Below are 15,795 nucleotides of genomic sequence, written 5' to 3' on the forward strand. Positions count from 1 at the left end.
TTTTGCATTAAAGGTCAAATCTATCGTCATTAACAGGGCCAAGACAAGTATGAGTTTCTTTTCATTTTTTCTTTATTATTTAACGTTGGAAGCCCAAATCTGACTATGTTTTGCATTAAAGGTTAAGTCTATTGTCATAAATAGGGTAAAGACGGAGTTTCTTTTGAGCACTAACAGTGCTGGAAGTTGACTGTGTGAATATTGACAAGTAATGAGCAAAGACAGATAATCTGAGAAGGGTGAGATGAGCTAGGATGCTAAAGAAATAACTGTGACCAAACCACTGCATGCTGCAACACTTTAAACACTAAACAAACCAAAAAATAATAATAATAATAAATTCAGAAACTGACTGAAGTATCCATTGAAAATAGTCAAACAGTTGGTGGAGTTGGTTCAAGAGGGTCTCAGTGGTAACTGATGGGCAAGTCAAATATCCTCACCTTTATGTACAAGTCAATGTCTAGACTTGATCACCACTGGCAGCTATTTGAATTTTAACACCAAAATTTTGAACCTAGTTTCTTTTACCAGAGAAAAATGTGCTCTTCAGATGTCCTTAGACATGCAATTGTGATATCTACCAACCTGAGGGTGGTCCTAAAATTCTAAGTAATATTGAGGGAAGCCACAGCACATCTCTATACGGGGAGCTGCATGGCCAGCAGTGCACACTAAATACTGCGATTCTTTGGACATGCTTGGATGGAAAACATGAGGATTACCGAGGATGAAGGGAGACTCAGTGAAATACAATGTGTGTATTACTATGAATGAAGTTGAGATGTACTGTTCAGTTTTGGGGCTATCGATTGTATTATTGTTCTATTTTGTGGCTGTCAATTGTGTAATTTTTTTTCAGGAACCACCGTGTATTCAAGGTAAAGCTAATTTGGTGGTCAGTACCAATTAACATGAACCAAAAAAATATTTAAATTACATAATATATTTCAATGGGTTAATTTGTGCTGGGTCATCCAACAACAAGATTTGGTACATCTTTTACTTTGGTCTGCCTTACTGTCTTATGGTACTTATTTGAGAGGTTCTGCCATGACTTTTAGACTTGGCTACAATTGTGGAGTATCACATTCAACAACATTTATTACTGTCTTTGCCCACTGGACAATGCTGTTGTAGTATTATGTAGCATTATATTCTGTCATATTTGTAAATACATCTGCCCCCTATATAAGAATAGTTGTGATGGGGGTCATGACATATGCAGAACAGAGAATTTATTCTGGCAGCAGCAAATAAATATCACAACTCTAGCTTCCATGCACTTTTGCAAGGGCATTAAAAAAACTAGACTATCATATCCTATCTATACTGTAGGCACGTTGACATGAGCTGTCATTCACTAAAAAATGTATTACTGAGTCAAGATGCCCATTTCAGTTTTTAAATGAGAAATCCTCCACCCACATATATGTTCCATGTGCCAAAGAATGTATTCTTGCAAGAATTTATAATTAATACATATTTAAATTATTACCATCATCATTTAAAATGGAAAGATCTAAAATGAGGCTCTTTGTTATTTTTTTATCAACATATATGTCAGCATGGCTAGCTGGCATAGATGTTGACCTTCAGCCTAATCTGTATGTATTTTGGGATTTGTGTCCGATTTGCCATCCCCAGGCGATCATATGTACTTTTGACTTTCTCTCCAGCCACACAATCAAACCATACATATTGAACGAGACTCACTTGGGTGTGAGGCGAGGGTCTCCATAGGGAGCGTAGGGAGACATGTTTAGGAGAAACTCCTTTGGCGGATAGGAACTCCACCTCTGTTGTACATTGCTGCTGTCATTGTTATTCCAAAAGTCTCTGTCAAGTTCACTGCGATTAGAGAGTATGGTAAAGTTACACAACATTAAAACCATGGCTAGGACTATGAGAGCATTATGAAAAAATAAGAGGCTGGAAAGGTAACAGGTGAGTAAATACCCCTAATTTGCACTTTTTTTAAATCTTATTTTAATGGGAAATATACAATTCGTTGATGCATTTTTAAAAAATCAGACTTGCAATACCAATATTTGTATGCTTCACAAGTGCTGTTAAATTTGATACCACAGCCCCATAAATCATTTCCATGTGTCCCCCATCTACAAATTTCCCATCACCTACTTGATAGCTTTATTTTCCCCTCGTCCTCTCACAGACTCTGGAGAATTGGCAGCTTCCAGGCCGGGCTTATTCCTTTTCCCCTGTGTACAGACAATGTAGAAAGAAGCACATGAGATGATTGACACATTTACAATAACTATACTATGTAAAGATCATTGTAGTTATTGTATTTGGTAGGACATTTTTAGGGCCATGTCACATAATGACACTAATAAGTAAAATTCTTCAATCCATGTTTGAAATAAAGTTATCACCGGTAAAAACTCATCTCTCTCTATTTGGAGTTGGATTAAATTTAAAAGTCTTAAACATAGGAATGAATTTAAAAAATGATTCAACAAGTGAAGGAAATGTATAACGTGCCAGTGGAAAGACAAACAAAAATCCCAGAAAGGATTGGAAAATGACATAGATTAAAAAAAATGACTCCACTTTACACAGTAATAAAAAACTTAAAAACTAGAAAAATCTTGGCGACACTGGATGTAATAGAGTACCGTATTTTCACGACTATAAGGCGCACTTAAAAGTCTTACATTTTCTCCAAAATAGACAGGGCACCTTATAATCCGGTGTGCTTTATATATGGAACAAAAATTAAAATGTGTCATTCATTGAGGGTGCGCCTTATAATGTGGTGCGCCTTACAGTCATGAAAATACGGTAAATAAGAGCAGGCCATAGCCTGCAAAACCATGAACGTTACAGATAATGAAACAGTGTGACATCATTACTACGGCCAATGAAGAAACCATATGGATCAAGCACAGAAGGACCAAGAATACAATTATAGCTGAAATCACCTTGGAAAAGAAAATACCAAGAAAAGATGAAAACATGCACCAATTTGCTTCTTAAGAAACTATAATATAAAAACATCTATAGATGTATGCCGTTACAACCCATACTAAAGAATTTCAACAAAGAATTTAGCAAGGCAGACCAACTTTGACGGCTTTTTCAAACGATAGATTTCTGTCATGGCACTAAAGCTCTAAAGCGCAGATGTCAAACTTAATTAGTGAGATCCTGATCCTATTTGCCAAGTCATTTTATTCTATGTATTTCTCTAAAGCATGTAAAAATCATCAACCTCACATTTTTCGCTGAATCGATCTGGTATTGAATTGGAATGTTTTCTTAAACCTAAAGATCATATGTAGATATATTGAAAAATAGTCATCCCTTATGCTAAAATATGTGTTTTCCATCATTTTCCATGAAATACAGAAGTTATCCTGCATGGCGTAAGCAATAATACGGTGAGGTGTTTACAAATTGCACATCATAAATATTATTTAAAAAAAAAATCTGACAAAACCTAAGAGTAAAACTAACTAAATTTAGCTCATGATGAGACAATGCATAATCGACTTTTAAAATATCTAATTTTCATGTGAACATTTTTTTTACAAATGCTTAAGTAGTTTTAAGAGGTACACACATTAATGACTTGAGCAAACTTTTTTTTTTGTATTGCATTCTGAAGTCGTCAAGACCAATAACTTGACCAAAAAAAAAACAAGGTGGGAATTTGCTTAGCAGTCACTTGTCTTGTCATAAGAACTGTACAACTGAAACAGTTGGTAAACATGAGGAAAACAGTGTTATAAAAAAGGGGGCCAGAATAGAATGAATCAGGAGAGTAAGATCCAGTGCAGCTCATCTATCATTAATTCATCATACACTGAGGAGGGTGGAAATAAGACAATGTTGTAGGAATGTGGAAGCTGGAAAAGAGAAATGGATGTGGAGTGGATGCACAACAAAAGAGGGGTACAATTAAGGAACACTATTGGATTGAAACAAATTCTGCATTCACAATGAAATGACAATGCAGAAGAAAATCAAGGCGGCAACTCGAGCTGAATTTGAGAGATTGAGTGAAGCCATGCATTCGTCTGAAGTATTCTCAGAAGGCCTGCTGCCATCATGCTTGTCACACAGCCGAATGGTGGCGGAAAAAGGGTTAGCCTTGTGTTTAGAAGGATGACAGCAGATTTATTTTGAGGAAATAACTCATTGGACGGCATGTTTCTGTGCAAAAGCGCAGGAACCCAACTACCGTTGACATCCCCATTGGCTTAAAAATACAAAATTGAACACATTATGAGTGGATGTGATGACCAGGTGGTTGAAGATTAATATTTTTTGACACAGTTTTAAAACATAAGCTTAGCTCTTGTGTCTTGTGTGTACAAATTAGACTAGAAAGAGACTAAGAAATGTGGAATTTGGAGAAGTAGACCAAAGAATGGTGGGAACTTTATAACCCGTCACTCCTATTAAGAAAACATTTTAAAAGTTATTGATACTATGCATATAATATAAAGGGGAAAGGTAAGAAGAAACTGCAATTGGCACATAGCAGGGCTTTTTTGAACACACCTACCTTTCGACCATAAGGCACATTTGATTAAATGTACCTGGTGTTAACTGGTATAGTATTTATCAAGGTACTTTGAAAATGAAATTTTATTTGCAGTAATTAAACTGCATCTGTGAAATGAATTTTTGTTAGCATATTTAAACCTAAAACTGATGAAAATAAAATGGTGAAGACCCTAAAATAGGACAAAAGCAGAACTACTACACTGTCATTGTAGGGAGAAAAAAGGAATTGGTGTGACATAAACAAGGACACCGAGCCAAAGTATAATAGGACAGATGCAAAGAAAACTGAAGTAAAAGCCAGGAAAAGGATGGCAGAAAGAAAAAAAATCGCGCATTTTTACAGTGGATATAAAAAAGTTCAAAATTTAAGTTTTTCGAAACCTTTCAGGCTCATAATTTGGTCTAGAACCCAAAGGTTTTTATTAAAGGCAAAGTTTCATCCCCATTGTTGAGGTTGATCTTGCTTTGGTACTTTCTTTGGGGAAAGGTTTTTGATTTAAAAAAAAAAAAACTTGTCTTTGTCATTTAAGCCAACAGGTTGAGTCACGAGGTTCTGGCAACTGAAATATTTCATCTTGGCGAATTATAAGAATTTCTCATTCTGTATGAGTATATTGTATGCGTCTCCTTTTTAAACCACCAGACAAGAAACAAATACAATGTGATGTGGATCCAACTGTATAGATAAAATTACATTTGCTGCAGTAGTTGAACCAATTGCTCAGAGTGATACATATTTGCATATAAATCATTAATATGGCGCTAGTGGCATGAGGCAAGCAGCCATTAAACACAAAGCTTGTGGAACACAAAGCCGTGACTACAGAGTGCAGTAAAGTTTTAGATTGTGTTTGCTGTCAGGGACAAATATTCAAAACACTCGTTGGCTCCACTGGCTTGTACTGATCATGAAAAACATGAAGTAAACACTCACTGAACACATTCTGTCCAAGGTCACACAATGAGGAATATAAAATCACGACTACCAGCAGAAGTCCAGTTCATTTTCAACAGCCAAGTGTTTAAGGTAAGATTTTAGTCTGACAAATTACTGATTCTAGATTGTACTTTAAATTGTCCAGCACATGAAATTTCTGATTAAGATGACCCATTACTGCAGTGGTCGGAAACCTTTTTGACGAAGACAACCATAATCAATTCATATTTTCAAACATTATTCCTCGAGAGCCATATTCAGAATTTTAAAGTAAAAATATATGAAAATGTGAGCATTTACTTTTCATTTCACCACTGAATTCTCTTGAGAACATGATTTCACTGTTGAGTACAATGAGTATCAATGAGAGAATGCATGCAGAAGAGTCTAATGAAGAAAAATTATGATTTAAAAGGGTGGAGAGCCATATACACCCATCAAAAGAGCCACATATGGCTACCGAGCCATAGGTTCCCTACCCCTGCATTACTGGAACAGGTACTTTACCTGAATCCTTAGTCAAGTTGAATATTTACAGACACTATGTATAAGTTCACATTTAATTTTGTTTCCCACTGGCTTAAGTCAAATGAGACTAAATGTTCCTATTTTCAATTACTGAAATGATTTCATTTTGTTAAATTGCACAATAATAACAGAGATTGTTTCTCAGAGAACGTTATAATATCCCAATCCCAATGGGAAACTTGGATTTTAATAAATGTGGCTATCATTTATAAATTACCACTTGATGACATAGACTGTAGAGATTGACTCGCCTGAATTCTCCACGGGCACAATTCCCGCTGATGACGGTATGATTGTGAGTGTGAATGGTCGTCTGTCTCTTTGTGTGCCTTACTGCTGACTGGCGACCAATCAGTGGCCCGTCACTGTGGCAATGTGTAAAATACATACAAAAATCTGCTCGACCCCAAAAAAAGAATCAATTAATCCCTACAAAGATTCGTATGTGGCAATCCTGACGCTCTTTTAAGATGCAACTTTCTACACGGTCAGCCTAATCCACAAGAACTCAAAATGACACATGCACAGCTCCCTACTGCAAGAAGTTGAAATCCCTACAGGCAAAGGTAGATAACCACATCAATGAAATCTTGTCAATATGTCCGAGTCTGAAATTGAAAAAATATTTGCGCACCCTAGGAGTAAAAATGAAGATAAACATTTGTATCTGTGGACTCTTATCAAACCTTTTCGCAAAGGTGTTAATTTCATAATTGTCTCCTGAACCAGCACACTCTAATACGTGATCCATTCAGAGGAGTGTGAATTGAACAAAAACATTAGCTTTTGGGAAATTAAAAATAGTTGTTGCAGTGATATGTATAATCTCATTCCGTACAATTTTGGGTTGGATTGATTGACTGAGTATTAGTGAGTGGCTAAGTGATCGGTTGAAATAAATTCCATTACTTACCAGTTTACGTTGACACCACGTGCAGACACCACATAGAGCTACCAGCCAAAGGGCACATACTAGAAATGCCAAAGACACCAGCAACACACTGAGAGACAAAGAACCTATGGTGAGACAAAAGAAATGGGCAAAGATAAGGAACAAAGAATTAGTTGAGGATCCTTCTAAGGGCATATTCATAGCAGAAAAGTTCATAGTTTGCCTTCTATGATTAAAACCAAAATATATGTAGTCCAATTTTTTTTTTGGGGGGTGATTCCTTTTCACATTGCAATTTATGTAAGCTGCATAGATTTGATGACAAACTTACTAATGTGAATACAATGTTTTCAAAACATTGTCCAATCATTGGAAAAAACGGTTTGGGTGGGATAACATGGTAAAATAGAGAACAATCATGGATTTCCGGCATGCAGCTCATATTGATATTGTTCATCCAGCTTCAAGCGTTTGTGGTAGATTTGGTAAACCAGAGCGTATTGGGGTAAGATAGATGTGTTTTATGTGATGAGGTCTTGGACTGGCTGTTTGGTCTGTAACAGAGTTTGATAGTTTGTATTCACACCAGCAAAAAAACCTTTTAGCTTTGGTCGAGACCAAACAAAGCAGGTGTGTCTAGGCCTTAAAAAATTGCTGTTTTATGTTTCAGCTGGATTGGGAAACAAATATGGTATAAGATAACTCCCGAAATATACGTAGTTGCAGTTGGTTGCCATACCCTTTGATGATCTTAAATCAAAAGCATCCGATAGTTGCAAGGTTGAAAAGCTGGAGAACTGTTTCGTGCTCAGTGTATAAATAGAGAACGTGCATGTCAGGAAGAGATCATATCAAGGGCCCACCAGCCATGCAATTACTTCCATTTTTTTTTCTCCAGCTACATCTTTATTCCTTCTGGAGCTTTACAGGAACGTTGATGAACTAAAATTTCTCTATTTCTTTCAATTACTCATTGAATAGTGTAAAGAGTTTACTCATAGGTGCCAATTTTCTTCCACCTGCAAAATTAATCAAACCACTGAATCGCTCTTTTCCCCTCACAATCTATTTTCAAGCGTGCTCGTGCATGAACATTTAACCCTAATAGAAAGTGTATTAGGAAAAACAGTTTGAGTCATTCTGTAATAACTCAAAATTCACTCTGGTTGCTCATATTTCTTTTCATCTCCAACGGTAACTTGCTTTAAATGCGATATAATTTAAATTCTTCAATATAGTCAATCTCAAATGTAGGCATTCATTTACAAACCCGTGGTAGTAACTGTACACACACACTTGAGCAGCAGCTGCTTTTGGATGAGGAAACAACCAATTACTCCAAGCAATAGCAATAATGCCCTAAACAACCTAATTTAAATGATTCCTTTCCTTGAAAGAAGATTTATCATTGCCCTTATCATTGCCACGGCATAATTCTGACACCTACAAACACACACACACTTGCACGCAAACACACTTCCGTCTATACATTACTATACAGCTAAACGCCTTTTCTCTTTTTAAAGGTCGACTGAAATAATTTGCTTGCTATTCACCTTGATGTATTTGGCAGTTTTTTAAAAAAATCATCAGCTTAGTGAAGAATCAGAATGTAGCAACAAATTTTTTTTTGTGCGGAGAAAGAATGAAGATGGCAGGTAATGAACATTAAATGAAACTGTTAGGTAATCAGTCAATAAAGCCCATCTTGTGTGTTTCAACACATCTGTCATTACTTTGCTATTGGCCTTTTGGTGCGTATTAATAACAACAACAACAACAACAAAAAAACAAAGGCATATTTGCCTAATTCAAAGTCTCTCCCCAGCTGGCTTCTTTCAGCTATTTCTTTTTATAATAAAGTACATCCCTTCTAAACTAAGATTGATTTTCAAGACCTATATAAACAAATCCCACAATAGAACAATACTGTTAAACATGCATATGCCACCTTAGTTTACAAAACCTTCCAACACAAAGCCTCTCTTCCACTCCAAGATTTTGTACAAAAAACACATCAACAAGGGCTGGCTCAAGAGGTGACTGTGTACTTCCTTCCAGCGCCGCACATAGCTGGAACTCAATACCTATTGGCCTACGTATGTGTACTCCCATCTCTGAACCTATTCACCAATCATCTTAAAGCCTTGTTGTTAGACGGACAAAATTGTGAGTGCATGTATCTAGTGTGTGTCATCATTTATCTTGTATCAATACAAGAGACTAAAGAATCAAATTAGCCCACGGCTACAATCTTACATATTTACATATAGTATATCTTCATTAACATTAATATAAAGATGTTCATTAATAGGTGCTGTCCCTTATCAAATAAATCAAACTCAACTCATTACTTGTTCCTCTGGCTCTGGTACAGTGTTAGATTCTGTAAATTTTCAAATAGAAAGCAATCATTTTTTCCCAAAGTTTAAGTAGATAAAATATTATTCAAATAACTCAGCATGGGGCCTGTCAAAAGCTCCAGCAATAAAACCTTACATTTAGATATTTTTTTTGTCCAACAATGTGCCAAAATTAACAAAATAAATCCATTTGAAAAGCTTGAACTGGTTATATATATGTCCTGATCATATAGAGATACATATACAGTATAAACCGAGTGTTGCATTGCACATAGAGTATTAAATAACCAGTACGGTTGGCTTGTGCAATGTTCATTAACTGCTGATGAGGCACCCTCTGTGTTGTGTTTGGTATCATACTGTGTCCCTCCTGTGGATTCAAGTGTAAACAAGATACTGCAATAGTTAGACTGCAATAACTCAAATGCTCTCATTCACACTCACTGTGTGTTATTGAATCCACAACTGTTTCTAAATCATCAAAATTCATTCTCTTAATAATCAATGAATGTAATGCAATTCTATTTTCTTTTCAGCAGAAGTGCGGTAGATCATTTTCTCTCCCTCTGTGTTCCTTCATTGTTATTCTTGTCTACTCATCTTCCTTTTCTCCCCAACCTTTTCATGTGTACTCATGCCATGATTTATGATACAAATGAACTACTGATATGAAAATGATAATCTTGTTTGTCTCTCAGCTATAACGAATGACATACATGTGCTATTTGTTTCAAATTTTGCAGAAATTCACAGCTCCTGTCAAGTATCGCCCCACCAGAGGAGAGCAAATGAGAAAACTCAAAGCAAGTGGGCTGTTATATTTCCCCATCTAAGTGGCACAGCAGTAACGATGAGCTAAAAATACAAACAAGAATAGCTGTAGATTTTCTTTGCCAGGAAGGCTCTTATCAATATTAATGTCTTGACTTAATCTAGTCACTTTGCCTGTGAACACAGCGTGGAGCTGGGAAAGGTGAGTGCCGAGTGGGCTCACCCCCCCATCCTTGCCTCTCTGTCAAATTGCTCCATGGTCTCCTTCCTTATTTCTGCCCATGCTTTTCCTATCTGTGTCCCCTTTCTTTACACCCACTGTGTTGATGGGCTTATGCTCTGTTGGCCGCTGTTAGACTCTCGCGTGGCTCATACTGTTGAATTTATACATTCCATCACATATAACCTGCAGAAGAGCGTCTCTTACTTTAGGTCAGTATAATGTGGATGAAGTCAGGAACCATGGGGGGTGATCCATGTGTTGCGCAAAGTGGTGAAGGGGATACAAAAGATTATACACATTATAATTGCACCTCTAGTATTGGTGATTCCGCAAGTGCAGAATTTAACGCATGCCTTTTAGGGAAATCGGAACAGGGTGTGTGCAGAAAATTTTGGTGGAACTATCGTTTTCATCCCTGTCGCCAGATGTCACCTTTGACCTTGCTTGTTACGGAAAGAGAATGTTTTGTTGTTGTTTATTTAATTTGAATGCCGTTGCCCCAAATAGAATGGTCGGAACGGCCAAGCAAATTGGAAATACTGAATGCTTTGCATAAGAAAAGACAAAAAAGAAAAACAGGGATGCAAATAGCCAACCCACAAAGACAAAATGACCACAACAGATATACAAACTTACAACTAAAGTATAGTTAGAGCAGAAGTAGAGTTAGAACAGGAATTATATATATAAATATGCACTTTGATAAATCTCGCTTTGTGACCATTTCGGCTAGCCTTTAACGTTATCGGATCAGATGTGTGCTTACTTCCATGTTAAGCTTTCAAAGCTTTCACTTTGCTTCTGAGCGAGCAAAATCATATCCAAATCGTTCTTGTCCTGTTTTCAAATATCAAAAGAATCTACATTCATTACATAGTTTCATTTGATATTTTTTTCACTCCTAAATGATAACTTGTACATAGTTTGGTTTTGTTTAGAGAAATGTTCAGCACTCTATACACTATATTTTTTTCTTGCTACGTGAGAAAATTCTTAGACCATGATTGCATCATTATACATTTCCATTACGACTGATAATTTGAGTTGTTTTAATGCCCCCGGGGGGGCCAAAAAACTTTCAAACTGCTGAATTGTGTTTACTTTCAACAGAATTCAGGATTTTTCTCCATTGCAGTGACAATATTTGATGCTTAAATTGAATAATGATGAATTCCTGGGGGTCTAAATTGAACTCACTACAACAATATGCACACTAGATAAAAAATGGCTGTTATAATTCTAATCTTACTTTTAACACCCACATTAAAGTCCTAGACCTCATCTGACTACTAGTATTAAACAATAGAATTCGAGTTTCTTAAGCTAAACAGAGGTATTGCAATTTTAATTCTATAATATGAAATATTTTTGTTTAATTTGAATTGCATTGAAAACTGAATCTGAATTCTGAATATTTTACTAATTCAAATTCAGATCACAAAGTTCTCTGTCCTTAGGAAAAGCAGTTGATCACAAATAATAAACATTCCTTCTCTTGGTCATTCTGGACATTTGGTTTTGAGCACTAAACACTTGCCCTTTATGTGCTGTGGGGAAAATTACAATGAAAGTTGAGGGACATTATCCCATGTAAAAATCTCAGCTCTGGTTGTTTGGTCAATGTAGTCCAATTTTTTCTTGAACATTTTCAGGTTCGACTCTAATATTATAGATTTGCAATGGTACATTGGCAAGAAATAAAATATAGGGGCGACCCAGTTGTTAGCGCATCACCCTCACACATCTGATATCAGGGGTTCAATATCAGGTTTGCATGTTCTCTCTGGCTTGCGTGGGTTTTCTCCAGGTACTCTGGTTTCCTGCCACATCCCAAAAACATGCATGATAGGTTGGTTCAAGACTCTAAATTTCCCTAAGGTTGTCCTGCCATTGGCGGGCCACCAACCCAAAGGTGTCTCTCGCTTGGTGCCCATAGTTGGCTGGGATTGGCTCCAGCACCGCCGCCAGCATTGTGAGGATAAGCGGCACGGAAAATGAATGAATGAATGAATAAAAGTTAGAAAATGAGAATAGCTAACGAGCCAATGCATTTCCATATAACAAATATTCAATGAGCTTGTGTAACGTGGATTTCACCCGGGTTGCAACTCAAGCCAGAAAATATTACCATTCAGATCACTGATGCAACCATCAGTTTTAAATGTGACATTAGCACAGATGTTTATGTGTTTTGATTCATTCCGTATGACTCGTTGCAAACTGTGTGGTTTTGTGATGCAGTCTCATAAGCAGGTGTGTTCTTCACAGTCTGCAAGCAACACAATAAGTTGTGGGTTACTGTATGGCTGTGATCTGTTTCTTGTAATGAGGAGCAACTCAGTGTGACAAGGCAGGCTACGGGTGAATGGACTTTTGAAAGATCATGATGATTCACACACACCATATGTTGAGGAGTGGGAAAGAAAATGTTTTTAGGCCGATGTTTGACATGTGGATCAAATGGCAGTGATCCCTGATTTCTGAGGTGATAACACATTCAACATAGATTAGTGAAACCTAAACCAACAGTGGTGAGAACATAAGGGGACTTCAATGTCTCAGAACATGTATTAATTCCATTTGCTAAAAGAGAACCTGCCCTGTTTGTGAAATGTCTAGTAGCGGTGCTCAATACTCTTTTACTGCTTTTTAAGCCTCAAGTAGAAAAATGTGTAAAAATAATTTGTTTTTTTCATTGGTGTTTTATGTAACAAATGACTTTAATAATATTAATAGTAATAAAATATGTGTTCATCTGAATCGATGTATCACATTTTTAAACATGATTGAATGAAAGTCATAAAACTTGAACATTATCTTTTAGATAGCCAATTTTGTTAAAAAGAATAATTTTCATTTGAATGTATAGAATGTTTCTGCAACTAAAAACTGATTTTTATGTGTATATGTATGTGTACGTGTATATGTATGTGTATGTTTTAGTGTATGTGTATGTATGTGTATGTATGTGTATGTATGTGTATGTATGTGTATGTATGTGTATGTATGTGTATGTATGTGTATGTATGTGTATGTATGTGTATGTATGTGTATGTATGTGTATGTATGTGTATGTATGTGTATGTATGTGTATGTATGTGTATGTATGTGTATGTATGTGTATGTATGTGTATGTATGTGTATGTATGTGTATGTATGTGTATGTATGTGTATGTATGTGTATGTATGTGTATGTATGTGTATGTATGTGTATGTATGTGTATGTATGTGTATGTATGTGTATGTATGTGTATGTATGTGTATGTATGTGTATGTATGTGTATGTATGTGTATGTGTGTATGTATATGTATGTATATGTATGTGTATGTGTTTGTGTATGTGTTTGTGTATATGTATGTGTTTGTGTATGTGTTTGTGTATATGTATGTGTATGTGTTTGTGTATGTGTTTGTGTATATGTATGTGTATATGTATGTGTACGTTTTAGTGTATGTTTCAGTGTATGTGTATGTATGTATGTGTATGTGTTTGTGTATGTGTTTGTGTATGTGTTTGTGTATGTGTTTGTGTATGTGTTTGTGTATGTGTTTGTGTATGTGTTTGTGTATGTGTTTGTGTATGTGTTTGTGTATGTGTTTGTGTATGTGTTTGTGTATGTGTTTGTGTATGTGTTTGTGTATGTGTTTGTGTATGTGTTTGTGTATGTTTCAGTGTATGTGTATGTATGTATGTGTATGTGTTTGTGTATGTGTTTGTGTATGTGTTTGTGTATGTGTTTGTGTATGTGTTTGTGTATGTGTTTGTGTATGTGTATGTGTATGTGTTTGTGTATGTGTTTGTGTATGTGTATGTGTTTGTGTATGTGTATGTGTATGTGTATGTGTATGTGTACGTGTATGACGTGTATGGCAGTTGTCGCTGTCTTTAAACCTTTGGAAAGTACTTTGAAAACTATGACAGTGTATGTTGATGAAAGCCGGTAAGTGTATTGAATTTAGTAAGGATACACAGGAATTGTTTTCCTCATCAGTTGTCTGATGTAAAAAATAATTGTTTTTGATCTTTTTTCTTTTTAATTATACAAAAAGACCAATTTAGCTCTCGAACAAATGATGTACTATAGAGTGTACTATTCATTACCTACTCATTAAAGCGAGATAACTCTACATAATCATATCACCAACAGCTTTCTCAAGAAGCTACATTAGTGTGAACAATGAGAGCATCAGTTACACAGTTGGAATGACTGTGATGAAAAACATTGATAATCATTTTGCCGAAAATGACTTTCGAAGCAGAGTGACATCATTTCAATGATACTATCAGATTTCCATCAAAGCACTTCTTCTGTGTGTCCAGTATCTGATTTTCCTTTCCATGACCCTCTCTTAAAGATGAAGGAGAGTACTGTCCTCACTGTGCACATTTTAAAGCATACAACGGAGGACACGAGATATAAAGCCTCATTAAATAACCAGCATGCATCCTGAGGTTTTTATTAATCAAAACAAACTATTTTTCAAGGACATTAATTTAAACTGTTATTCACACTTTGACTGTCCTTGCAAACAGGGATATTAATATTGTAATAGGGCTTTGCGTACATTTCATGCACATTCCTGAAAAACCTGTTGTTGACCCACAACTCAACATGTAATTTAGTGGAAAAAAACATATTTGAAGGGGAGACATCTTACGTTGTCTTCATTGCCAATACAATAATCAATAATTGCTGTGATGCATGAACCAGAAATGCAATCCTAGTCTATTAAGAGGGAGAAAAGTGCTAATGTGCAAATGTGCTCAATCACCCATTAATCTGAGACAGACGATAACTGTTTTGCCAAATCATTAGTAAAGCTGTCAGGATGCAAAAAAAAAATCGATCCCATTCTAACTATACTACGCCGTGTAATAAAGGATCAATATTTGCAGTTTTATCACCACAATTGTGAATCAGCATCAATTATGGAACCTTTCAGGATTCACCACAAAAATCAGACAAACATAGTGAACAAGTGAAATTATTTAAAATATCAATTAATTTGCAAATGATCTTTTTATAGATCTACTATAATATTACCAATACATTTTTATTTACTAAACCGAGAACCAGATATGCACATTTATGTGTGCAGACAAATTTTGTTGAGGCAAAAAGATAAATAAATAGAAGACATGCTTAACTGTTATTTTGTAAGATTGAAGTAAAAAAAAATGTCATTTCCACTCATGTTTTGTTCATAAAGACAAATGTGTAGTGCAGAGAAACACATATTTGTAGTCATAATGTCTAAGTGGTGAGGAGTGGTCTCCACACATCTGATCATCAGTCACACAGCATCCTGTCTGTTTGACAAGAAGTCTCTCCAACAACAGAGCTACACTGTCATACTACACTCTGGTGTGCACACATTAATGGGTATACATCACACATCACATCAAGACAGATTTATACACCATCAAGGTCAGATTCAGAGATGGGGACTAAAATACACTATCTACTGACCCTTGGAAATATTGATGGGTTAGGCTTAAGGAGTTGACTAATCTCTACACCTTATCATAATCACATTGCGTTTC

The 15,795-nt window shown here is 35.9% G+C and overlaps 1 protein-coding gene across 3 annotated transcripts in view; it reads right to left on the reverse strand.

Annotated features, from left to right (window-relative positions):
- Positions 1 to 15,795, reverse strand: part of syt7b (synaptotagmin VIIb) — a 62,099-nt gene that overhangs the window by 24,781 nt on the left and 21,523 nt on the right. For all 3 annotated transcript variants that reach the window (XM_077713786.1, XM_077713785.1, XM_077713787.1), the window contains exons 2-4: positions 6,915 to 7,018; positions 2,143 to 2,222; positions 1,717 to 1,851 (exon numbers count right to left, since the gene is read on the reverse strand). In XM_077713786.1, the coding sequence (XP_077569912.1) occupies positions 1,717 to 1,851; positions 2,143 to 2,222; positions 6,915 to 7,018 (319 nt within the window). The remainder of the gene's footprint in view (positions 1 to 1,716; positions 1,852 to 2,142; positions 2,223 to 6,914; positions 7,019 to 15,795) is intronic.

The sequence above is a fragment of the Stigmatopora nigra genome, chromosome 3 (genome assembly GCF_051989575.1).
Source record: "Stigmatopora nigra isolate UIUO_SnigA chromosome 3, RoL_Snig_1.1, whole genome shotgun sequence".
In the NCBI taxonomy this organism is placed as follows: domain Eukaryota; kingdom Metazoa; phylum Chordata; class Actinopteri; order Syngnathiformes; family Syngnathidae; genus Stigmatopora; species Stigmatopora nigra.